A 27,366-nucleotide genomic window follows, 5' to 3' on the forward strand; every position below is an offset into this window, starting at 1 on the left:
GCTCTGCAACGTCATGATCCTGGCTTGCAGCATACTCTGGTGTCCTCTGCTTCAGATGACATTTCTGCTGCAGAAGTATCTGATGGGGAAAGCATGAAGGAGTCTTATCCTTCCCTCTCCCACCAATTCAATAACTGCCTTCAACACAATCTGTTGAAAATGAGGCACATAGTATTTTTGAATAAAATCACACATGATCTCTTTTTTTCTTAAAAATTATGTACCAACTCCAAAACTTCAAATCAGTCATATCTAACAGAAAACTTTTGGAAACATGATGCTGGAGGCGACTTGTGACACTGTGATCATGACCCTGCTGGTTTGTTGATACCCTGCTTGACCTCTCTTTCCACCTTTCACCACTCCATCCTCCACACGCTCCCAAGTCTTGCAATCAACTCCTACAGTGTCGTGACAAGAATATATTAGTTCTGGCCTAAAACGCTTTAGCATAACAAACAATTTTCAATTCAAACTCCTGAACAGATTGAAGTTTGGTGTCTTTCTCAAGGACAAAAATGATGATGGACATGGACTGGTCACAGAGGGAGCAGCCTGAGTCAATAATGAGTGGATATAATGACCCTTTGTGCTGTCTGTTGATACTCTCCAGTGTTCCCATCCTCGATCCTCCGGAGTGGACATCAGCTGGTTGCTATTTCAATTCAATTACTCTTTGTCAGGTTTGTTGTCCTATCCTGGCTTTAGACACACTGAATCTGGGGGGAAATAACAGATTTAATCCCCTCTCTCCACATCTTGCTGTAGGGAAGGTCTGACCTGTTCCTGCTCCGCCGTCTTCATCCCTGACTGAAACACTTGAGCTTAATAACAGGAGCGCCCTGCTGCAGGAGGGATCAAGAGCTTGACTTCAGCGCCCGTAAGATTAAATTAAAAGTCTTATCACTCACCTCCAACACACAGCTGTCTGCTGGTGCTCACCACAAACCAGAGAGAAACCACTATGGCACAAGACTACATTAAACCCTCTCTCAAAGGCAATGATTAATGGAATGAGGCAGCTACAAACAGCAGTGAGACCGGGGCACTGGTGTAACTCAGCTGGATGAAAAGTCAACCCAGGTACAGCAGTTTCTCACAGACACTTCAGTTTGCAGCATTGGGGTGTGATGTGTATGAATGGGATATGCTGATACTGGTGAACAATTTGAATACCAGCCTCCACTATCCATGTGGGCAATATGTGTGAATGAGGTCATCTAATTTATACAGGTGAGTTCACCATCAGTGTGTTAATATGTATGAACAAAATTAGCTTATACTGATGGCCGTGTTGTGGTCAAGTCACCAAACCTCGAGACCGAGTCGAGTCCTGAGTCCCTATTGTTCAAGTTTGAGTTGAGTACAAGTCACCAAAGAAAGATCCGTGTCAAGTCTGAGTCGAGTCCCCATTACCTGTGTTTGAGTCCTAGACAACTTCCCAGTACCTAAAACCTGGAGCCAAATTAAATCTAATCATCATTTTTAAGCCATTCCAACTTTCCAGGTGGGCTACGTTGATGTGTTTCATTAATGCAGGAATATATTCAACTTTTTGTTTTAAAGGACTAGAGGAGCTGTTAACAGCAGCTGCGCAGGAACAAGACCAAACAGCTACGACACAGTGGTGGAGACGAACCGTGTTAATTTTGGCAACCATTTTTAGTTTACGTCTTTCGACAAAGATACTTTTAGTTTTTGTCAAATTTTAGTCCTGATCACCCTTCCTAGTTTAACTCTAGTTTTAGTTGATGAAAAGTCAAAAGCATTCCGGTCCAGGATGAGGATCATAGATTTTTATTGATACTCTTATTAATACTTCTTAAGGATCACACTCTTCATCTTAATATTAATTATATTAACAGGATTATTTGTGTATTTAGGTTAGAAAAATGAGACATGTTTTTACCTGCATTCATGCTTTACCTCTGTTTTATAGTAAATATTCCTCCTTTAAAATGACTGGATTTATTCAGATTTCTCACTAAAAACTAAAATTCCAACTTTCTCTGTGTGACATTTGAACACATCATAAGAAGGTCTTAACTTTTCCCCCTTTAATACTGTAAAGTCTGAGTTGTCCTTAAACACATCATAATTTTACTGTATGTCACCTTGTTTAGCTCACTAATCAGCATTATCTCGCCGATGTTAACGCAGATTCCAACGTTTGATTGATATTTTTAACTAAGGGGACTCACTACAAGAGTTTTTATCACTCTGTCCAAGACTGAGGAGGGTTAATGTACAGCAACTGCAGTTAATATGACGAGTCTGAGCAGCTGATGGAGATTTTCTACGATTCAAAGGTAGGCTGGCTGCATTTGAGTTTGATTTTTTGTAAAGATTACCGCTGGAATACAGAGAAGAGCTAAACTATACTATCAGCTCCTCTCTCTGTCACCCAGGCTCCCCTGCTCCTCCTCTCTCTCTCTCCTCTGGTTGTTTTAACAGAGAGCAGGTTAGACTCATGTGAACATGCATGCAGGTGAACACACAGCGGGTGCTGCGTAAGCACTGATCAGTTACCAGGGGTCTTCTCACACAAAAACACCAATATAAAAGAATAAAATAGTCTTCACCAAAAAAAGGTTAGAGTCCTCATTTTCATCCTTGAGTCCTGACGCAGTTGAAACTCGAGTCCGAATCCAAGTCGAGGTCATCAGTGCTCGAGTCACGAGTCCTCCAAATCAAGACTCGAGTACTACCAGACTGATGGACACCCATATGGCAGCCACCACAATCATGTGTATGAATGTGATTAGTTTATACTGAGGGTGACTTGAAATAGCATACTTCACCATCAGGGTGTGGATGGGATCAGTAAATACTGCTGGACACTTCATATAGAAGTCTTCACCAACAGTCCATGAATGTGTTTGAATTGGAAAAGCTAATACTGATAGACACTTTGAATAGTGGCCTTCACTAACAGGTGTGAATGTGTTTGAATGAGATTATCTAAAAGTGATGGTAACTTCATAGAGCAGCCTCCAACATCATGTTTGAATGTGTATGAATGAAATTAGCTATTACTGAGGGACATTTGAAATCACAGCCTTCACTATCAGCGTCTGAATGTGTATGAATCAGGTTAGCAACCCCCAATGTCCATCAGAAGTAGCTAACTGAATTCATATACATTCACACAATGATTGTGAACTCACCTGAGAGTGCACATCTGTATTAAGTCATCCTATTCTTATACAATGGCACACTAAGGGTGGAGGCTGCTCTTTTAAGTCATCTGTATTAGCTTATCATTAGTGTCCACTGCATAATGGCTACACCCAAAAATGTTTGGACGGGTTCATCTGCATACATAATTCCCCTCTGCAAGAGATGGAAACAGTTTCTACTGTTTCTCTGCTCGCTATCTTCTTGTGTACACTCCTTTTTGCTTCAGTGAAAACACAAATTCTCCACGGAGAATAATTTGGCTCCCTGATGGGAGATGTAAAAGCCTCCATGCCTGTTAATACATGTGTTAAATCAATATTATTTCAGGATCAATTAGTAAAAAAAGAGTAACAGAAAGAGTCTCTCTATGAAGAAGAAGTGGAAGGTAAAACAATTTTGACAGTTAATTCGATTGGATGTTCAATTTACATGAACAACAAAGCTGCTGTACTGGAAATTCCAGCCTAAAGAACAACATTTACTATCACGCTGCAGCATATGTCCAATCAAATCAACCTAACCAGCAGCAGCCTTTGTGCTTAATTGAGTGAGACGACAAAAGTCCTTACTCATTCAAACCAGAATTCAATTATTGTGACCGGCCGGCCTGTCTGTCCAGAGCTCACTGAGGCAGCAAGAAGGAGCAGGAGATGAGTTCTATACGTGCTGGCCAAGTAGAAAGCATTTATGGCTACACTACAGAATAATTCATGCTGAAGGAGCAGACAAAAGCATAATCTAATAGTGTGCTCGGAGTATGATTAATGTTGAGGATCTTCCATGTGTGTTTGGCTCAAACGACTCGAACACGAGTCGAAAACATTAAGAAGAATGTCTCATTGGCTCAGCAAGTTTACTCTACTCAGAGAGCCATGGATAAACAAAGACAGCATTAGGAGGAATATTTACACATTCACTCAAGCTATAGAACACATTTGATATAGAAATACATTCTTATTAACCCTTACAGCTCACAGCTATTTTTTTCATCATCATGTCTCGTCTGGACTATTTCTTAAAAAGCTTGTAAAACATCAACCCTGTGGTGCACAGTCAAGCTCTATACATCCTTTTTTTTTTAGGACAACCTGGGCTTTAAGTTACAGTAATGTCACTTGAATTATGAAAAAGTTATAAGACTCTAAAGACAAAATATAAAACAAATCAGTTTGAAACTTATAAAGATTTTCATTGATAACACACAGTAGACAATAGTGAGAAGGCATTTTCATTGCACAGACATATTCTCCCATCTCTTGGGGACAAAACAGGGAAAAAAAATAAACATTCTGTGACTAATGGTTTTCAAAATATATACATATATACAAAAAAAGTCCATGCGCGTTTTTGCAGTTAGATTCATTTGTGCCATTCCTTTAAGCAGTATAGAAGCAACTGGTCAACTACAACTCCCACAATGCTTTGCATCTAAACGTTGCCCTCAACAAATATGGTGATGCCCACCAAAGAAAGCACATTGAAAGTACAAAAAGAACATGAACGAAAATAGATCAAAAATGGACAAAAAGACACTTCTTATCGGTTCTAACGCTGTGGATTTCATATTTAAAGACCCAGAAAAGTCACTGAAGTTCCGGGCTTGCTAGAACAGTGCTCTTAAGGGCTACAGAGACATCGAGGGTAGCAAACAAATGGCAGAATGGTCAGCTTTCAGAGGAAAAACAGAGTAAGTTTTTAAGATGTATGGTTCAAAAGTTATTAACATTTTTCTAAACTGTGTTGCTTCTTGTTGTATACGACAACCCTGTCTTCAGAGACCCTGGGAAGTCAGCCAAGATCTGGCCTCACTAGAAAATGTTCTGTAAGAGCTACGAATGCATGGAGAACATATATGGAAAGTAGGGGTAGGGATACACAAAATTCATGGTTCGGTTCAATACGTTTTTGTCACGGTTCAAAACTTTTTTGATACAAAATAGAGAAATTTCCATGCCTCCCTTTTTTTACTTGTTTATTGAAAATTAAATGTATCTGGTGCAGCTATACCTGGCACATGTTCTGCTGTGCAGAACATATCCACTGAGCTTGTAGCACAGAGCGCCTTGTCAGAAGTTGATAAAATTTTGCGTATTGTTCGATTCATAGGACAGACCGAACCGAGACCACTGTATTGAACGGTTCAGTACAGATACATGTATTGTTGCACCCTTAATAGAAAGGCACAACAGAGAGCTTTCACAGGAAAAAACAAGTTAGTACCTATGACTTACAGTTCAAAAGTTACCAAGCAATTTAGGAGCTCTTAGGGTTAACAGGGTCTGGAACTAATTAATTATGGTTCATATCACTCAGAGTGACTCTGTTAATAATCATCTAAACTATACTGTAGCTCTGTCTGTGGGTCATTTTTGTTATCCTCACCTTAAAGGAGATCTCATACTGCTCTCCTCCCCAGATCTCCAGACCCGTGTCATATCCTCCCAGCTCCCAGAACCACTTCCTGTCCACAGCAAACAGCCCACCTGCCATCACCGGGGAACTGGAAGACACAAAAGAAAGAATTCAGTCAGACAGCTCATGTTTCTAATGATTTTGTTATGAGTTTAGCTTTTAGGCTCCAATGTCATCACTCCTAACAGATTTACTTTAAGTGTAATAACATTATATCTAAGAACCACAGTCATTTAAAGACCCTGTGAAGTGAAATCCATAGTTTGTGTCTGAACACTCTAGATAGGTTTAAATGTGGTTACCGAAAACATGTGAGAACACTGTGACTGAATTCTGGATTTAGACTGAAGGTTTTTCACCTCTTTCCAGGCTGGGTTTAATGTGGGCGGGGCCAATATGTGGGCTCTCGATGTCATGAGCCCACAGCGGGAATGACCCCGCCCCTCTAACGCTACAATATAGAATCACAGAGCAGATGGATTACATGTTAAGGCAAACTTCTTGGATGAGAAATGGCAGCTTGTTACCACTTAACATTCATACATAAACCACTGAGCTACACCGTTTAGCCATTTGAAGCTACGAATGCTATTTGGGCTGGTAGTAGCTCAGCTCATAGGGACTTGAGTTGGGTACCAGAAGACTATTCAATTCCTGAACCCCAAAATTGCCCATAAAATCTTTCTTGAAAACCCAACAATTGAAAATTGTTTCAAAAATCAGCGCAGCAACACTAAACACATTCTTTCCCCTGACCTAATGAGGGCCAGCCTACAGTGGTATAGGTCACAGCTATGAAACCTGTCAGCTAGGGTTAAGGGAGAAGTGATATCCGGTGGGTTCAAGAGTGTCTCCAGAACCCAAAACATTCAGTGTTGGAGCTTTTATTTTCAAAAAAGGAAACCCTGTTGTCATCAACAGCCTATATTTGTCAATTAAACTTAAAATAAGTCCTGTCGTGCAGATGACCAAGCGGTTAGACCATGCCCCATGTACAGACGCTAGTCTAGTTAGAATCCAACCTGGAGCTTCCTGATTTCCAACACTATCCACTATCATGTCCACTTCAGATAAAAGCAAAAAAGCCCCAAAATAAATATAGGACAAGTCTTGATCCAAACAGATACCCACATATTGTGAAGCGGGATTTTGGATTTGAGCTGCTATCTGATATGCCTTCCTATCCAACAGATACATTGTAGATTATATCAGCATTAATAAAATTTTAATTGTCATATGACTTGTACATTCTTTTCTAGGGCTGTAGTCAACCAATGAAAAACTTGGTCAACTAAAATCTCACCAGATCATCAATTAATCGATTGGTCGTGGGACGGACCAAAATCATAATTTTTAACAAAATGATGCCACATGGCTGATTTTTCGACATGTTGTCAATTAACAGGAGTATAAACGTGCTTCAAGGGCTTTGCTCTCCTCTAAGGTAGGAGGGTCCTCGTGACGTTGTTTTGACTTTCTGGGTATTTAACCTGTAATCAATTACCCTTAAAGGCATGAGTAAATTATATTTGAATAGTTACATTCATAGTTTTGTTTGTTTTTTTTTTTTGTAAATTTTGTACCACTAGATAACTGAAAAAATAAAAAACACGTCTCCCTTCTCACCCCTGCAAAAAATGGATTCTTCCGATTAAAGTAGCACGTGTGATTGTTCGACCAATTGGATTTTGGTTGATCATGAGGTCATCAACCAATTAATCGACCAATCGACTTGAGATTGTCAGCCCTATTCTTTTCCCCATATCCCATGAAACCGTTGACTTTCTTAATAATGTGGAGCATCCTTAAGCAGTTTCCATTTAATTAGGCTCAGCAGGAAAACTAAAGACCAAACCTGTCTGAGATTGATGCCAGTCATGTAAACCAGTGGTTCTCAACCTTTGGGTTGGGACCCCCTTGGGGGTCGTGAAACACTGAGAGGGAGTCTTTAGTTGCCCTAAAAAACTAAAAATATTTCTTAAATTTCCACTTTAAACCAATTTTGTCAAAATTTTTACCCATTTTCAACCATGGTTTTTTCCAACCATATTTTAATACATTTTACCATTTGACAACTATTTTTGTCAGTTTGAAAGTCTTTTCATCACTTTATCTTCTGCAGGATTTTGCCACATCTAAACCAATTCTTGCCACTTAAGCTCAATGATGCCTCTGTTGACCCATTATTGCTACTATTAACCCCTTTTAACCACTTTTTACACCCAATTTTTCCAATTTCAACCCCATTTCGCCATTTGATATGCCTGTTTTTGCTAGTTTAACCAATTTCTGCCAGTATCTGCCTATTTTTTCTTTCTTAGTTAACCCATTTTTGCCAATTCAAAGCAATTTCAGACACATTTTAACTCCTTTTTACTACTGTTTACATCCATTTTTGCCTTTTGTAATATGCCAGGGTCTAGGTCCTGATTGATGAGGGGCTAAAATGTTATTTGGGGATAGGAAATTGCATATTTTCTGAAGTATAAGGGATTCTTTATCCAGACAGGAAGGTGTGGAGATTGGTAAGTAATTGTTGTCATCTCTTGGGTTTTCCTCTTTTAATAGTTGCAAGATGTCCTCAAACCTTAGGGGAGGTTGCACACTTTTCATTATTTTTTCTTTTGAATTTGATCTTGTTATTTCCAACTCAGCTCCAACAATACGTTTAAAATACACAGTGTACAAGCAAAAGTTACACTCAAGCTGTTAAGGACAAAAAATGCACCATTGAAACACATTTAAACTGCATGTTTTAACCTGATTCCATTAAAGCTTAAAACATGCATTCTATTATATCTGGGTGTAAATCTGGGGTTTTGCCTTAAAATTAATGACTTTTGGTACTCTTCACCAGATGGCATCATTTTGATCATATCTGGCATATTTGGAGAAATAGACATGCTAAACGTGCAAAAAAACAATAATGCATAAAAATCAATGCTGTTGCTAATCATCGGCATATTCCAGGCTTAATAATTAATTTTTTTGTTTTATTTTTTATTAAAAAAAAAAAAAAAAAAAATCACCAAAAACTGGCACTCAAAGGATGAAAATCTTGACAAATTTAGGACGATTTGACATCAATTATTAGGTCAGTTGTAGGCACATTTTCTGCCCTTAGCAGCTTGAGTGTGAGTAATATTAAAACAATCTCTAAGGTTAAACAATAACTAATTTAATTTTGTGGAGAAAAGGTTGCAAACTGCTCAGGAGCTTCTAACAGGAGTATTACACAAGAGGTAGTATCAGAGGCATCAGTCTTCCTTGTCTGACTCCCTTTGTATGCATATGGAGATGATATGATGAGCAGGGAACTGTATACACCCTTATTTACTTATTTCTATAACAATTTTAAAATAGCCTGAACAGTACAATGCTAAAAACAGCAATCCCTGCTTGACAAAGTTGCATGACTGAGCGGAGACACAGGAAGCACAACCATTGCCCTCAAACTCTTAAAATATGTTTGTCACACTGGCTGACTTGATTTGCCTGGCTGGGTGACCATGTGTCTGAGCAGTTTATTGTCCATGACTGGTAACTGGTGTACGCCTGAGGGGGAAAACTGAAGGAAACACAGAGCTGACGTACACATAAACGCGCACACACTTTTCCTCCGTGGAGCGGCGCTGAATGAAATGCAGTGGGCAGAGTTTCAACGGGAGACAAAGGATAAACAACAGGCTGCACAAATTGTGAATGCTTGGATGGTCACTGAGTGTGTGAGCTGTGCAGAGAGCACACACACACACTGTGTGGGCTCTGATTTGTGGTGTGGAGATTGTTAGCTCTTGGTCGCCACGGGGGGAAAACACAAACACACTTCACCTCACCGTGGAAGAAACACACTGGCTTTGGAATAGAAAACTCAAGTAGGAAACAAACACCCAGCAGAGAGTTTGGCTGCTGAAGTTCACCATTAAACGCTCATTTACATGAACATTAAAGCCAAAGCACAATTAAAGCTTTACTGGACAGTTTACTGGACTGGTGTCCTTGGGGGTGAATCAATTTATCGACTGGAGCATGTCCACCTCTGCTACTAAATGGCTGGTGTTGACCTTATTTAAAGACAGCATTAATTACCCCTTGTATGCTGAGGGGTAAGAACATGACAAACTTTACAGCTCTGGACATTTCATACTCACAGGTGGGTTTAATTTTGCTACAAATGACACACATACCACCGGGTTATGATGACATTCAAAGGCAGAGAACATGAATGATTGACTCCACCAATCAGAGCCGCTGCAGTGACACCAGAGGATTATGGGTAAGATAGTACTTTTGAATAAACTAGAGTTGTTCCGATTCTGATACCTGTGCCGGAAATACGTCCGATACTGCTTAGAATTGTTACAGTGAGTACACAAGTGTATGCACTGATACTGTTGGTCCACTATAAACCGGAGATCAATTCTTCTATGCTGCCGAAAAGCACTGCATGCACAAGCCACCATTTTTAGAGCAGCGAAGAAGAACCAAAGGACCCACTGCAGCAGCAAAGAATGGCGGCTGCGTGACAGTTTTTCTCAGAATGTGATCATTAAAATGCCGTCCAGACCGGCGCTGTCGTACACAACAAGGAATGACATAGTTTATCAAAAGTTGAATAACTTTTGAACCATAAATCATTGCCTCTTACTTGTTCTTCCTCTTAACCCTGTAAGCGCCAAAGTCGCAAAATTGCGACAAGCAACATTGCTGAATTAAACAGGCTCCAGCTGAAAATATGGTGCCTAATATTGTAACTACTTTACACCAGGAGATGGCAGACATGAGTAACTTCAATCCCAGCAGCATTTTTGGGTGTGTTTCTATTCAAAGTTTTGGAGTTTATAGAGTTTGAAAGATGCAAGCCCGCTCAATGAGACGAGACAGAGTGTAACAGAAAGAGAGCGAATTGTAGCGAGAATACTCACAATGCTGGAAGGAATAGAGGAATATTCACGCTCTGATATGACTTTCAGTCATCCGGTGTGACCGTGAGGGAGACTGATGGTTCATCTGTTGGCACCAACAGGCACTCAGACTGTAGACTGCAGACTGTCATGACTGCATCATGACAGTCCACGCGCAGCGAAGCTGATGCTTTGCCCCACTGGGGATGGAGTAAGCGGCGAATGCCGTGGAGGGGGGACATGGGGACGTGGTGGGGGTATCTGGGGGGGGGTCAAAACACCGTCAAAACACCACAAATATTGATGGAGATTGCGAATCAAACAGACCGTGGAGGGAGAGGCGTGGTAGAAGCATAGCCGTGGGAGAAAACGCAGAGCCAATGGTGTAGAGGCCACCTGGTGACGTCAGAATATGCAAATTAGATGAGTGAATTTACTCCCATCACAAACTTTAGGTCATACTGAAGATTTTTCTCCTTTACAGTATGCCTTTATCGCAAACCTCTTTCAAGCTACCGCCTTTTGAAATCTTGATATCAAAATTGAATATTTTCTTGAAAAAACTCTGAAACCCAAAGGGTTAAAGCTAGCCATTCTGCCTTCCCACTGGTGCTATTAATGCCTTTGAATCCTGTAGGCAGCATTTTCATTTTCTTGTGACTTTTCAGGACTTTAATGATCAAATCCACACCAGCAAACCTAATATTGGATGTCTTTTTATCTTTTTATCCATTTTTAACCCAATTACGATCATTTATTACTGCTAGCTTAAAAGGTAATGTTTATGTTTGTGAGGGTCTGTCAGCCAATGGCAGGCTACTCCCTAAGGTGTAAGTAAACCCCCAGCTCAGAGCTAACTCCTCCCACTTCAGACTTTTGAAAAATGCACAAAAAATGGGCAGTTTGGTATCGAGAGGATGGAGGGGAAACGGACAGGGTTTTCCTTAGAGGTGAGAGTGACAGTGACTCAAAGTCTCGCTGCACTGCTGCCTCAGAGCACTCTTTAGAGGTGGAGGATTTTCCCCTCCAGAGTTCCTGAAGCAGGCTGTAGAAGTGTTGGCGGACTGTGGTGGTCCTGAGCACTACCTGTTTGGGACGTTGGCTCCAGCACCGGCGTTACTAAAGCCGGAGCTCTCATAGCAAAGGCAGTGCAGGTGCAGGTGCAGGAGAGGATGGGAGGGGTCTCTGAATGGTAAAGTTGGTCAGAGGCGGTAACGTTCTACCTTTAATATAAAGTTTATGACTCACATAAGCCACGCCTTTTCATGTTTCAAGTGTTCACTACCACTTTAATCACCTCACGCTGCTTGAATCGAGCATAATAGAGAAAGAGAGGGCCTGTGATGTAGCCCATTGTATTATTGTTTTTTTTATATATTTAACAGTAAAACTCAGAAAAAAAACAACTTTAGGGTCACAGAGATGCTGTACATTATGAGTCCTTTTGTTGAGCCATGTTCTGAGTGAAAATATAGCTCTAAAATAATTTGTTAGTCCGCACAGTCAGTCCACAGTCAGTAAATTTATTCTGTGAATCTTATCATTTTCTGATAACCACTGGTGGTGCAGGAAAAGATAGACAAGACCTCAAATCTCAAAATTCTCTGTGTGTGAGACATGCAGCGTCTCTGAGATGCAGCCCTAACACTGGCTGCCAGTTTGAAACGGGTTAGTGCAGAGGAACGGCGAGGAGCGCTATGGCTTAAGTGACGTCACAGTACCAGTGCGGACCAAAACATGGCAGCCTCCTGGTGAGTTTATGAACTCAAATTACTCAGAATGCAGACATCTAGTGAGTTTTTTAGCTCAATATACATATGAGATACACATATCTATCCAACAAGATTAACTTGTTTGATCATGCAGGGTTCCTTTTAACAAAGCATGCTGGGAACTGTAGTCTACACAAAGAGCTTTTTACAGTCTGATGAAACCTCTTAGCCTTTCATCAGTAGATGCACTAACTTAGAGAAACAGTCCTGTTGACTGTGCAGCAACAAAGGACTTTTGTAGCTGTATAGTTTTGATGACATTAAAGGTGGAAATGTGGTTATAAAGCCTAGGAGGACAGCTCTGTACACATTCCAATGCTTTGTGTGTTCCTTTTAATACCTTGTTAATGCAGGTATCTAAAAACATTTCCTGCTATGCCCAAGAAGCAATGCGATTATTGCTTAAAATGACTTTTTTCTTTTGTTCACCCAGTCATTTTTCTTTCAGAAAATGCTCAGGAAAAGATGTGAAAATTCAGAACAAATCACAACAAAAACATGAAAAGTGTCTGTGTTGTTTTTTAGTCAAAGGGTGAGTCGGTATTCAAAGGCAGAAAAATATACCTGTAGCTACAAAGCACTTCATTTAAACCACTAATGAGCTGACCTAAAGTCCCCAAGCACAATGCTGCTGCTGCTGCTGTGTTGCTTAGAAACGCTTCTGTTTAGCTGTTGTTCAGGAATCATTTTAGTAAAGGATTGCTTTTTCATGCTCCGGGGTATTTAGCCCATGAAGTTCAACTCTAACGTTCAATAAAGTTTCATTTCAAATGCCTTAAAATAAAAGGAGCGCTTTAAATGAAAGTTACCAGGGTAATTTATAATCATTTTAATGATCCTGTGACTTTCTATTAAGGGCCTTCATCAAGTTAACAAGTGTGGCCAAATACTTTTGTCCACTTACTGTATCTACTGTCACTGTTAGCATGCTGGCCCTGGTGAGATCCCAAACCTCCATTTAGCCTGTAGGAGCTGCTAATGTGGTAACACTATGAAAATGCCACGCTACCCATCAGGCCCCATACACACTCCTTTTGACAACCTGTTCACACACACTGTGAAGTATAAGCTCTATATTGGTCTGAACGTTGGTAGAAGCAAATGTTATTAACTTTCTCTGTAACATATTGATGTTACAGTCGATGTTTTAAAGGACTAAATCACTTTAGAAACACAGAGGAAAAATGGATTTGCTTGGTGCAACTTTTGCTTCCAGCCAGTGCGGAGCTCCACTGAATAAATATGGACGTGCATTGACTGAACAACCTCAACAGTTTGAAAATCAACCAGAAAATTCAATAATGCAGAAGTCAAATACGGGCTGTGTGTATTTAACCTTTAGACTTGGAGGATTTTCTCACTAAAATGTTTGCCTGCTCTGACTCTTGATTAAAGTCACTCCTCACACAGGTACTGTCTAAATTCTGCAGCTGATTCTGCTCTGAAAATGTTTCTTATATGACACTGAAAGACTTCAGGTGGCATCATTTTTCTATCTTATTGTGCCAAAATCTGTCAGGCGGTATTTAAAGTTGTGTTTAGAGTCTGTTTTAGAAGTTAAAGAACCTGTAAAGTGAAATCCAAAGTTTGTGTCTCAACACTCTAGATATGTTGGAATATGGTTGCTGTAAACATATGAAAACACTGAGATCTACATGTGACTGAATCTAGACTGTGATATGTTTAGACTGTTAGAAAGTTTTTTACCTCTTTCCTGGCTTGGTTTCATGTGGGCGGGGCAAATGTGCTCATGATGTCACGAGCCCAAGTGGGAATGACCCCGCCTCTCTAACGCTACAATATAAAATCCCAGAGCAGTTCATCTCAGTCCAGTCTGTTGTTAGCTGATGTCACTGCCTTTATTGAAAGTTAACAGTCAGTTAAATGCTGTTTTTTTGTTCATTGTGAGACAAATCTATTTTTCTATGGTATTTTCTATTTTTTTCTTATTTTCTATGGTTTTATGGTATTCCGTTTTTTAACCTTTCCACTAATTTTACCATTAAAAAGTGTCTTGTTTATGTAAATAAATCAAATGTTCATTAATTAAATAGAAATAACCTTAATTTTATTGAATAAGGGCCAGAGTTGGCCCAGGAGCCATTGTTTGGATAACCCTGATATAAAATAATTATAACCAGTCAGATAGTTCCAACATTATAAGACACTCTCCCGAGTATAATCACATCCTAACTGCTGTTTATAATGCAAATGAAGAAATCCTTCTATTCTCTCATCACAGATAGTGATAGTAACTTAATAAGGTCACATTAAAGTTAAATGGTTAATAGTAAACCTGTTACCTAAACTTGTATTTACTCTCAAAATCTGTAACAGTCCATGCAGTTTGATGCTGCATTGTTCTACTCCTTACTGTAACAGTTCTCTCCTCATCTCCCTTGCTGTCTGTCCGTCTGCCTCATCCGCTGTGTTAACCCAGACACATGTTGGCTCGTTAAGCAACCAAAGGGAACTACAGTATCTACGGGAGAAATTATTAAGCTGTTACTCGAATTTAACATAATTTAGACTTCATAAAATCTCGAGTCCGTCCGACTTGATTTCGGGCCTCCGAGGGTTGAGCGGTGTTCCTCGCATGAGGTGAGGCACATCGCTCAGGTGCAGTGATGAGGTAAAATAACTCGAAGCACGGATGAGTTTTCTTGAAGGTGCAAAATTATGTCCCACAGTACAGCCCCGTATGGGGCTACGTGATGTTCGCCGGTGTTTCATGTAGCCGCTTTGACGTTTTGTTATTGTTTAGGAGGGGGCGGGGTGAGTGAGGGACAAGTTGTGCCCCGCTTTAGTGTTCCCCCTGGGGACATATTCCTCAGATATACATTCCTCTTTTAAAAAAACACAGCATTTCAGTCAAATTTATTCAATTTCCACGATTTCCGCTTTGTTGGCCAATTCTGCGATTCCGTCCGTGATTCCGTTATAATAATACATTAATAAAACATTTTTAAGACCTTTAAAAATCGTATTTAAGACATTTTATGAGATTTTTAGAGAATTTTAGACATTTTAAGGCCTTAAATTCAAATTATTGGATTTTAGACGTTTAAGACTTTTTAAGACCCCGGGGATACCCTGATTTGACTGAAATATGGTCTACATGTTCATAACACAGTGACCTGTCATTCAACAAACCTGAATAAAGATATATTTTCACTTTACAGGGTCTTTAAGAAAAGAACCACAGAAGTTCTGAGACACAAGACCTACTGCACTGACTTGATACGTGAAGACATGGATGCAGTGGTGCTGGAAAGGCTTGAAAAATATTAATTTTTAATAAGAATGTGTTACAGCATTAGTCTTGTTTAATGGTCTTAACTCACACTGGTGGCTTTAACTGTACTTGGGTGGGCCAAGCTCAAGTTTCATTACTGTGTGAGAAAAACTGATGATTTTACCAAGTTGTCTTGCAAAATTTGTTGTGCTCTATCCATTTCTATACTGCTTGTCCCGTTGGGGGTTGCAGGGAGCTGGAGCCTATCCCACCAGTCATTGGGCGAGAGGCGGGGTACACCCTGGACTGACATATAGAGACAGACAACCATTCACACCTACAGCCAATTTACAGTCACCAATTAACCTAGTGAGCATGTTTTTGGTGGTGGGAGGAAGCCGGAGCACCCGGAGGGAACCCACGCATGCACAGGGAGAACATGCAAACCGGGAAGCGAACCAGGAATCTTCTTGCTGTGAGGCAACAGCACTAACCCCTGTGCCGCCGTGCAGCCCACAATGCAAAATGGTAAATGTTAATTTGACTTAGCCTAAATGTGGGAATCACTGCAGTGCATGGTCTATACTCCTTCAATTATTTCCTCATTTACTGTTTCTGTTTGAAATTATAATCAAGCTAATTTGAAACATTCTCACTCTGCAGAAGATGTACATTTGCTCTCCATGAGTATAAATCCTTTTGTTCAGCTTCAAAGAATCCCTGCTAGTCTTTTCTACTCTGCTGTTTTAGGTGTCAGTCCACTGGAGAAAAGAACTGATTTAACTCAATGATCCATGAATATTCCAACCCACAATTTAGATTTAATTAGAAATGCTCAAGTTGATATTCTTCATTTCAGTGTGTTGACCTTGAGAAAAGACAGAGCGTGAGCCTGAGCTCATGGCCGAATCAAACACTGACGCCTGAAGGAGGGATGAGAGGGAGACACAGAGGAGAGAGAGGTGACTGTATTGACAAAAGGGACAGTGACAGAGGCATGAGAACAGGGATCAAATCATACTCCCGCACACATACACACACCTCCAAGATGGATTTTGCCATCACACGGTGCCTCATTCTCCAATGCAGCAATGTCAATCAGAATGAAAATGAAAATCTTTGCGACTCAAATTGGATTTGCACTGATGAAGGTCATTTCGTTGGGCAAGAAGAGCAGACTAATTCTCGAAATGAGGATTGATTGTGATTGTACTGCAGCTCATTTTTTCTTCTTTAGCCTCTTATCTCTCTGCACCACAGCCACCCTGCCTGATGATACCTACTGTATTTCCCCAGGACACCCAAATAGGCTCTGGCACCCACACACAGAAAAATGCTGCGGGGCTAATCCCTCTGGCTTTACAAATGGAGTGTCTGGCATCACATGCAGAGTTATTTGGCCCTGCAAAGTGTTTCTCCTGGTTTAGTTTATTTATTCAGGCTGCCATTACTTAAAGGTTACCTGCCTGCTCTGCATGAAGGATGCTGTAGTCAAAAACATCAGACCTGTTTGCACTGGAGGAAAATTAGCTGCATGTCAGATTATATCTCTAGATCAGCAGGGAGGCTTTGCAGTCTTATGACAACTCTGACATCGTGGAATGATTAAGACTATCTTTTCATGCATTTTTCAGCAAGATATCACTGTATTCTTGCACACAATTTGCAGTCTTTATACCCAAAATACTATTACATTAACCCGCCTGCAGAGAGAATGTCTGAAAAACTGCATTTTCCATTTTCCAAGAGAAACAGACATCTTCTGCCAAGCTGCTCTCCTACCATTGACTTTCTGTGGCGTACAAGGTCCTTTGTAGCTCACTCAAAATAGCGCGACATAGAAATCTGAAGGGTTTTGACTCACAGTGAGCCCACTTGTCTCACAGATGTATGCCCTCATGGCACAACAACATGCTGAGGATGAAAACTGTCTAGAAAATGTCAAAAGTACCAAAAATATCTACACTCACTCAAAGGGTTCACTGGGGTCATCCTTCTGCAGCTCCGGTGGGATGGGGATCCGTTTGTAGTACATTTCCCAGTCAAACGCTCCTCTCATGGCGTCCCCTGCTTGTGTTTCATAGCCAAAGTTGTCGTGGTCGATGACATCGATCATCGGGCATACGATGGTTTTTCTGTTCTGGGCGATTCGGTCTGGGAGACGGAGAGACAAGATCGGGTTACTGACAGTCAGACGTGGAGGAACACTAAGGAAATGTGCAGATGACTGGCACCAGGGAGCTGTTCAAAGCAACAGTTTTATTCCTTTCAAAGCAACACTTTGAAATGTCTTCTCACAGCTGATCTACTTGTACTTTTCAACACAGAGAATGATGTCTGTCCCATGTCCACAGAGTGCCCCTTTACCTGCTTTTAGCACAATGCAACTTTGGCAGTGGGTTGTTCTTTCCTCAAGAGAAACATATCAGGATTTACAGCACTAACAACGGGGCTGAAAAATAAACTGTTTACAATTTATTTTCAATCCCAGTACCAGTTAAGAGATCATAGGTCAGATCAGCTACTCTGAGAAAGACTGCCCATAAGCCTGAGGAAAGGTAGAGAGCTTTCTGAGGCCAGGCCTCTTTGAGGGGCTCATGGAGGTCAGGAAAAATGGACAGGTCAAGGTATAATATTTCAATTATGACCTAAATACACACCATTACGTTATAGGAGTGGGAATCACTAGTGGCCCCATGATACGATATTACCACGATACTTGGGTTATGATTCGATATTATTGCTATTTTATTTTATTTACATTTTGCAATACAGTGAGTATTGCGATATAATATATCGCTATACATCGCGATCTGTACCATTTTTTTCAACTGTTTCGCAGATTTAGCATTAGTCTTGCCCTCGTGTTTGTCATATTTCCACAGCATTTTATTTTCATGTAGCACTTCCTGCAAACCTCATGCGTCATGCACCCTGAGTCTGCAGGACAGCCTGAATTTGTGTGGAAGTTGACTGAGGATGTTTATCCACCATTCCAACCATCCTGTGTTGCATTCTTTTGTCCATTTTTTTTCTTCTGTCCATGTCCAGGGAGATTAGCCACAGTTCCATGGGTTATAAACTTCTTGATTATATTACGCACAGTAATATTTTGCATTTTTTACAATTTTGCTTCTTAAGTCCTCAGACAATTCTGGGCTCTTCTTTCTCTTCTCCATGCTTGGTGTGACACACACAGGCACACAACACAAAGGGTGAGTCAACTTTTAGACATTCTAACTGGCATAAGGTGTGATTTTTAGATTGCCAGCACCTGTTACTGCCACAGGTGAGTTTAAATGAGCATCACATGCTTGAAATAAAATGATTTACCCACAGTTTTAAAAGGGTGCCAATAATTTTGTCTAGCCCATTATTGAGTTTTGTGTAAAATTATGTCAATTCTGGCTTTTTTCTTCTGATTTTTTGTGTTGTTCCAATGCACATAAAGGAAATAAACATGTGTATACCAAAAACATTTGTAATTGCAACAATTTCTGGGAGAAATAGTGTATTTTATGGGAAAACTCCAGGGGTGCTAATAGTTTCGTCCGTGACTGTATCTGCTTCCTACCACTAACTTGTTGAAAATGCAGCGACTCCTCCTCCTGTGATATCACATGCATACCCTCTATTGTCTGCTAAATGGCAAACCAACTCAGCATTTTTCATCTCAAACGGGATGGTAATTTTTAAGGACATGACAGTTAAATACTGATTTTGTTGGTGTCTCACCCAGCAGTGGAGGCAGCCAGTTGACGTTGGCCTCACAGTGCGAGTCCAGGTAGGTGATGACTTCTCCTTTAGCAGCTGAAGCTCCCAGCAGGCGAGTCCTGATCAGACCCTCCCTCTTCTTAGTCCTCAGGATACGAACCTTGGGCAGCCGCTTCATGTACTCCTCCAGCGCCGCCTTCAGGTGCTCTGCAGAGATGGATATGGAGACAGCAGTGGTTAGAATCAGAACTGCAGCAACAAAACTGCACTTAAGGTTCAAATCTCTGCTTGTGCATGCACATGTCAGGCAAATGTTGCTTTTATTTTCTTACAAAAAGTCTAAATTGAAACAAAAACATTAGCCTTCAAAAGCAACCAAGACATCTGCCTGTCCACATGCTCTGCATGGAAATGTCCCCCTTCAGACTGATACATCCAATCACAGTCCCCTCCTTTTCTGCTGAAAACTAGATCTCTTTGGTAACTTTCTGCACTCACAGAGTTTTTTACAAGTTTGTTGCGGACATAAGTCATAACGTCTCCCTAAAGAGAGACAATACAGCTGTGAAGATTGACAAAAGCAGTAAATCTGCCCCAGAAATAGCATGTGCACTTGCAAGACTTTTGGCGAAGTTGCAAAAGAAAAAATAACAAATAAATAAATAAATAAAAAATGTTTTCACATGTTTGACAAAATTCCAAGATAATCATGAGATGAATCATGGAGGACGTTTAATTTTGGGAAAAAAAGGTTCAAGAAATGAAGAGATATTTAAATGTTTCTTCAAAATTATTTCATAAATTGGAGTTGTTGGAGTAAAACAGCAGTAATTTCAAGTGTCAGACTTGAGAAAAATGGATGGCCCCGGAGTTATGGTGAAAAAACATGAAGATACAAAAAAGGAGAGGCAAAGCCAGACCAGAAAGAAAGCATTAATCAATCAAAGAGAAGGCTAAACATACACATTTTTCTTCAGTCTGCCCTGAGAGCAGCCTCTGACAGAAATCAATCTTGACCTAAATGGAGCTTGTAAATCTTCCTGCTCCGGCATCAAGTCACTTCTGACAGGTCAATAAAAAAAGTGAAGCCAGATTCAAGGCCATGTTTCATTCATTTTCCTTCTTCTCTCACCATATACACTCACTGAGAAGTACCACTGAACAGATCATCTCTGACTATTGAAGTTGTATGAGCCTTTTCACTCAGTTAATCAATACTGAGAGAGGAGAGGCTCTTTAAACCCTGCAGGAGAAATTATCCGGTATAGGGGATGATATTTGCTTTCTTTGGTGTTGGTTCTCTGATTACTTTGTTTCTTATTCCTTGAATGTTGACATTCTTTGCTTGAGGGTTATTGAGTCAGTAAAGCACTGATGATCAAACAGACATGGATATAGATATTATTAATCTATCTCTACTTTGTAAAGCAAGCAAACAAGCTCTGCTAAATGAAGAAAGTGAAAGAAAAACCAAAATGTTCCTGTCTGGACATTGCTCTGCTCTGTGCTACGCTGCTTAAATGCTGTTGGGATACTACATTAGGAATCAGTGTTATCAAGATGGTTTTTGCTGCAGTTGCTTCTTTTTGGACATTCGGACTTTTCCTCCAATCACCTTAAAATAATTTTTGAAAAGTCCTTCCCTTCCCAAATGCTTTCTATGGGAGCATTCCCAGATAATTGTGAAACATCCACGCAGAAGAGATATGAAACAGTCTATCTGGTGTGTCAGGTTAGGTCATCACATGTCTTGGGAAGATTTTGCCATCACTCCCTCTAACTCTGTTTCAAAACTGAGGCACTATAATTTACTTTGAATCAAGATGAAGGTGAGAAGAGCTTTCTGAATCTGAAAAAAAAACTTTTTCAGTGCAAAATGTGTTTAATGTTCCTCATTGAAGCAACTCTTAAATGGCCCACTGTCACTTAGGAGACCCTTTACAACACACGCTCTAATTGGACTCTGAATATGAGAGGACAGGATGGAGGAAAAGCAACGCTCCATTCAAACAGGATAAACTGCAGCTACTACAATGGCAGACAACATGTCTTTATCTTTTCACTCTCTTGTTTCCCTCATGCTTTATTTTTTCTCTGTCCCTTCTTTGTGCCATCTCTTCATTCAGCTCATGCCTCTGTTTTGATGCTGTTTGGCAGCAGCTGCCTCATGGGGAAGAAATCCTGATCCCAACGGACAGCTGGGACATTGAAGACAGGACACACCGACTTCAACAAACCTGAAGTCAGCAGGTCCTCAGATCTGTCTCCCTACCCACCTTCCATCCTTCAGTCCTCTCCCTCCTCTTTAGTTAACTTTTTAATGAGTCTGAGTAAATGACAACCCATCACCTCGTGTCAGGCAGTATCCAAAGTCACCATTATGCCCCCGGACAAGTCAGAGTGTTCAGTCAAAGACCAGTCATTATTCAAGTAGAGCGATCTGAATTACACAAGAGCTGTAATCAACAGGAGAGTGAGAAAATCTGCCTGTGAAAGAGTCACACGGACCCCTGCTGTTTAATCCAAAAGAGCCCTCTATTTGGGATGCAGCCTGACTGAAGTGGTCTGACTCAAATCAATCCCTCAGAGATGTGCTGAGTTTCATACTAAAATCACTGCTTTTAACACAAAAGATTAGGCACTTGCAAAAGTAATAGATGTGCTTCTGAGGTCCCTTTAAGCAGTGGCTCTCAACCTTGGGGTCGGGACCCCATTGGGGGTCGCAAAGCACTGAGAGGGGGTCTCCAGATGCCTTAAAAAAATCAAGAATAATTTTTAAATTACACTTTTGCCACTTTACACCAATTTTACCAAATTTAAACCATTTTTCATCACTTTTTAACTCCAATTTTGCCAATTTTATATCCTTTCCACCACTTGTTTCTTCCTGTTGTGTCAATTCTAAAACAATTCTTGCCACTTTCTGCCTATCGTTGCCTCATTATTGCCACTATTAACCACTTCTTGCACCCCTTTTGCCCATTTTAACCACCGTAATCCTACTTTTGCCAGTTTATATCAATTTTTCATCCCAGTCCCCATTTGCCCCATTTGTGCCCGTTTTTTGCCAATTGAATCCATTTTTGGATATTTTTTTGCCACTTTTACCTAATTTTTGCCACTTGTAACCCATTAATGTTCTTTAAAAATCCAATTTCATAATTTTTTTGCCATTATTAACCAACTTATGCAATTTTTTACCCATTTAAACGTGTTTTTATTAAGTCATTTTCATTTTAAGAAGGCTATTTACTACACAACTGAATAAAGATAATTGTTTCTTTGATAAGAGTGGTTATTATTTAGGTCAAATATAAAATATGGTTTTCAAAGCTTAACTTCACAATGGGCCTGATTTTGCTGATCTCCATGGGCCTCCATGGTGGCCATGTCTCCACATGACTATTCTTGAATGTGCGTGGCTGTATTCAACCACCTTCAGGTACAGTGGGGGTCCCCAGTCTCTGGCACCTTTATTTTGGGGGTCGTGGGATGAAAAGGTTGAGAACCACTGCCTTTAAAACTAAAAAAGACACTTGGAATAGTTCATACATGAAGACACAGTAATGACAGAAATATTGGCACAGACCTGGTGAATCTTTCTTTTTTATTTTCATTTTTCAAATAAAAACCTCTACCTTGATGCTATCTTACACACTCTTGACCCTTGTTCACTGTTTTAGTATTAATATGTGAGTTAAAATATGCTTCCTCCAATCTTATTTACAACATCCTACCTGCTGTAACACGAATTGTGTGCCTGTGGATGCACATATGCACGCTCATGTGTGGGAGTATCCACTCGTAGCTTCAGCAGGAGAGAGGATGGAGGATAGGGTATCCCACTGGCCTGGATCTCGTATCTCCAAATCTGGTTCTCGTATTTACACAAAAATATCTGATCTTTGGGTCAAGCTGTGTGAAAACAGGAAATACTAAAAAATCCCTCTCTCTCTGCAGGTTTATATTGACAGTGTAAAGGTGGCGCCTTATCTGTGAATGGCTGCAAGAAAAAACTTCCATGTTTTAAAACTATGACCAGTATTTCTTTCAAACAAATATTGATTTATAAACTTACAGAGTGAAAACACCACTGCTCTGTTGTTAATAAAATGCATTTAAACTTACATAAAAAAATTATAAACCTTTCCTCTCAACCCAGTATTGGGTCAGTCCTGTTGGCGAGTACTAGGGATGCATGATTTGGGATTTGTGCTGATATCAGACAATCTGTCATCAGGCAAATCCATCTTGAAAAGCCACACTGTTTGTACACCAGTTTGGGGCCAATCAGCATAATTTGATGAGAACGAGGTGAAAGCTGGAGGCAGGGTTTAGTTGTAGTGAAAGCCGATAGCAATGGCTGCCGCTAGTGAGTAGCAACTAGCTTGGCTGTAGCGGCACATTTATCAGAACTGAATTAAAGAACAAAGAACCACACTGAGAGCCTTTCATGGCTGCTGGTGAGCGATTAGCTCGGATGTAGCCACAGTGGCACAGAGCCACACCAAGAGAAGGGTTAACAAAAACAATAGCGAAACCGCTGAAGGAAATTAGCAGTAGAAAGGCGCCATTTTTTTTTAAAGATATATTTAAAGTTTTTTTTTTTGCCTTGATTGATAGAGGAGGACAGTGGATAGGAATCTGAAATAGGGATGAGAGAGTGGGGGAGACACATGTGGGAAATGGTGCCACAGGCCAGACTGGTACCCCAGTCGCCCATGTATATGGGGTGCGCCTTAAAACACCATCTGCGCCCAAAGAAAGGCAGCAGTTTAACAAGAACAGTGGCACATTTCTTTAATACAAAAGCAAATAGCTACACCATGAGCTTTCCACATAAGCTTTTTCCTCATCCCTGTCCCTCTCTTAAAAACCCTGTAAAGTGAAAACAGAACTGTATTTTGGTTTGTTGTATGATAAGCCACTGTGTTATTCACCCCAGTCCAAATTTTAGTCGTATAAAACATCTCTAAGTTTAGAAAATTAAGCTTCAAATCATAAAAAATGAGACAGTAAAATCTGCTTCAGGATGGTGTGGGCATGTCTGTTGAATGAGCTGAAGCCACGCCCACTCAGGAGAAATACGATCCTCTCAAATGTTACAATCTGAAGTGAGGAAAGCACTCATGCCTCTTGACCTTTTGTTTACCTAAGAAGAAGAGACTAAGTCTGTTTTCTAGCTGTACTGAGATGAACTGCTCTGTGATTTTATATTGTAACGTTAGAGGGGCGGGGTCATTCCCCACTGTGGACTGATGACATCATGAGCCCACATATTGGCCCCACCCAAATTAAGCCCAACCAGGAAAGAGGTGAACAACTGTCTAACAGTCTAAATCCACAATTCAGTCACATGTAGATCTCGGTGTTTTCACATGTTTACCATATTCCAACATATCTAGAGTGTTAAGACACAAATGTTGGATTTCACTTTACAGGGTCTGTAAGTACTTTTCACACTAGAACTAGCAACACCTGTGGACTGCTGATGATTTGTAAATTTTCCACTGACACGAGATAAGTGAAGGCTGTGATGTACTGAAATTTACAGACAATTCTTAAGGAGCACATACGCATATCTGCATGGCTGCAGCGCTGAAAATGCACAGTGAGTTTTTCATTTGTGCCCATGTAATAAAATGCAATGTTGTGCAGGTGACACCTTATGAAGAGTAACCAGAGTTTCCAGTAGTCAGCATGTGCTAGTGTTATTTGCCTTTGTGTGATCTGTAGCCAGCTGTCCATGACTAATAAACAACTGAACATTTTCCCCATAACTCTTTCATTATGCATTGAGGTCATGTAAGTCACCTGTATCTGTATGCTGTGGATAATATTCTGTGCTCTATTAATTTTGGATTGTTATGGATCCACAGACATTTGCACAGGATTAAAAACACAGACGTCCCATGACATTATGAGATCCCTAGGTAATATGTATCCCATGTGAATAGGGAATTAGTGGCAGAACAATTGCAAACAATTCCTGCATTATGCCTCAGCTGATACAGCTGCTGTGCTCTACATAACCTCTGACATCTCCCCTCTTTTCTTCATTGCAGCATGATAGACTTCTGCTCAATATTTATCAGCCAAAACTTCAACATAATATGCTTGTTTCATCTGCCTTGGTTTACTGCACACAGAAGAAATACAGTTGCAAGAAAAAGTATGCAAACCCTTTGGGATTTCTTGGATTTCTGCATAAATTGGTCAGAAAATGTGTTCTGATCTTCATCTAAGTCACAACAATAGACAAACACAACCTGCTTAAACTAATACTGCACAAAAAATGATACATTTTCATGTTTTTATTGAACAAACCATGTAAAAATTCACAGTGCGGGATGGAAAAAGTATGTGAACCTTTGGATGTAATAACTGGTTGACCCTCCTTTGGCAGCAATAACCTCAACCAAATGTTTCCTGCAGTTGCAGATCAGACCTGCACAATGGTCAAGGGGAATTTTGGACCATTCCTCTTTACAAAACTGTTTCAGTGCAGCAATATTCTTGGGATGTCTGGTGTGAATCGCTTTCTTGAGGTCATGCCAAAGTGTCTCAATCGGGTTGAGGTCAGGACTCTGACTGGGCCACTCCAGAAGGCATTTTTTTTTCTGTTGAAGCCATTCTGTTGTTGATTTACTTCTATGCTCTGGGTCGTTGTCCTGTTGCATCACCCATCCTCTGTTGAGCTTCAGTTGGCGGACAGATGGTCTTAAGTTTTCCTGTAAAATGTCTCGATAAAACTGGGAATTCATTTTTCCGTCATGACAGCAATCCGTCCAGACCTTGAGGCAGGAAAGCAGCCCCAAACCATGATGGCCCCTCCACCATATTTCACAGTTGGGATGAGGTTTTGATGTTGGTGTCCTTGTTTAATGTTTTACTTATTGTAGATTTGTCAACACAAATGTTAGCATGTGCCAGAGATTTCTGTAAGTCTTTAGCTGACACTCTAGGATTCTTCTTCACCTCATTGAGCATTCTGCACTGTGCTCTCGCAGTCATTATCATCATTTACAGGACGACCACGCCTAGGGGGAGTAGCAACAGTGCTGAACTTTCTCCATTTGTAGGCAGTCTGTCTTACCGTTGAGACACATGAACATCAAGGCTTTTAGAGATACTTTTGTAAGCCTTTGCAGCTTCATGCAAGTCAACAATTCTTGATCGTAGGTCTTCTGAGAGCTCTTTTGTGCCAGGCATGGTTCACATCAGGCAATGCTTCTTGAGAACAGCAAACTCCAAATTGGTGTGTTTTTTAATAGGGCAGGGCAGCTTCAGCCAACACATCCGACCTCATCACATTGCTTGGACTCCAGGTTGGCTTACTCCTGGCTCCAATTAGCTCTTGGAGAAGTCATTAGCCTAGGGGTTCACATACTTTTTCCACCCTGCACTCTGAATGTTTCCAAGGTTTGTTCAATAAAAACATGAAAATGTCAGACTGTGTTTGACTATTGTTGTGACTTAGATGAATATCAGAACACATTTTCTGACCAATTTATGCAGAAATCCAAGAAATCCCAAAGGGTTCACATACTTTTTCTTGCAACTGTAGGAAACACGATGATGACACCAGGAACTGGCGTAAAAACTGCACCCTTATGCATGAGTATGCATAGCATTGGATGCTTCCATATTACATTTTTAATGCTATGCTTATCTTTATTTGTTCTGCATCCTGCTAAACTGAAGCTCATTTCCATTTTGTTTGGCTAAAGTTCTCCTTAACTACATCGTGAACATGCAGCGTGAGGGCTGATGACCATTAGTCTAAATCTGGCACCTTTCCTCCATAATGATGTCACTTTTTCTACATCATTAAGTCTGGAAAAGAGTCATTCACCAATGACAGTCTGACATGAGTTTTTCCTTATTAAACAGCCTCATCACAGACAGATTGTGTGCTACATGGCTCTGACACTGAAGCAGGCTGAGGGGCTCCATAGGGTCCGTGCCACATTTCCAGGAAAGGGCGAGCCGTCACCTTCATAGTGCAGCCATTAATCAGCCCATTAGCTATTAACCATTAGGAGATTGATTCTTGCTAAGCTTTTACCCTGCGTGAGACGATTCTTACACAACCTTGCTAATGACAGCCAGCCGGATTAAACAGTGAACATTTGCATTGCATGTGCGG

General features: G+C 40.5%; 1 protein-coding gene across 1 annotated transcript in view; it reads right to left on the reverse strand.

Annotated features, from left to right (window-relative positions):
• The window catches only part of LOC121518347 (polypeptide N-acetylgalactosaminyltransferase 10-like), a 165,705-nt gene that overhangs the window by 26,486 nt on the left and 111,853 nt on the right, over positions 1 to 27,366 (reverse strand). Inside the window, exons 5-7 of the mRNA XM_041800596.1 lie at positions 19,239 to 19,424; positions 17,474 to 17,657; positions 5,563 to 5,680 (exon numbers count right to left, since the gene is read on the reverse strand). Of these exons, the coding sequence (XP_041656530.1) occupies positions 5,563 to 5,680; positions 17,474 to 17,657; positions 19,239 to 19,424 (488 nt within the window). The remainder of the gene's footprint in view (positions 1 to 5,562; positions 5,681 to 17,473; positions 17,658 to 19,238; positions 19,425 to 27,366) is intronic.

This window comes from Cheilinus undulatus, linkage group 12 (assembly GCF_018320785.1).
Source record: "Cheilinus undulatus linkage group 12, ASM1832078v1, whole genome shotgun sequence".
NCBI classification, from domain to species: domain Eukaryota; kingdom Metazoa; phylum Chordata; class Actinopteri; order Labriformes; family Labridae; genus Cheilinus; species Cheilinus undulatus.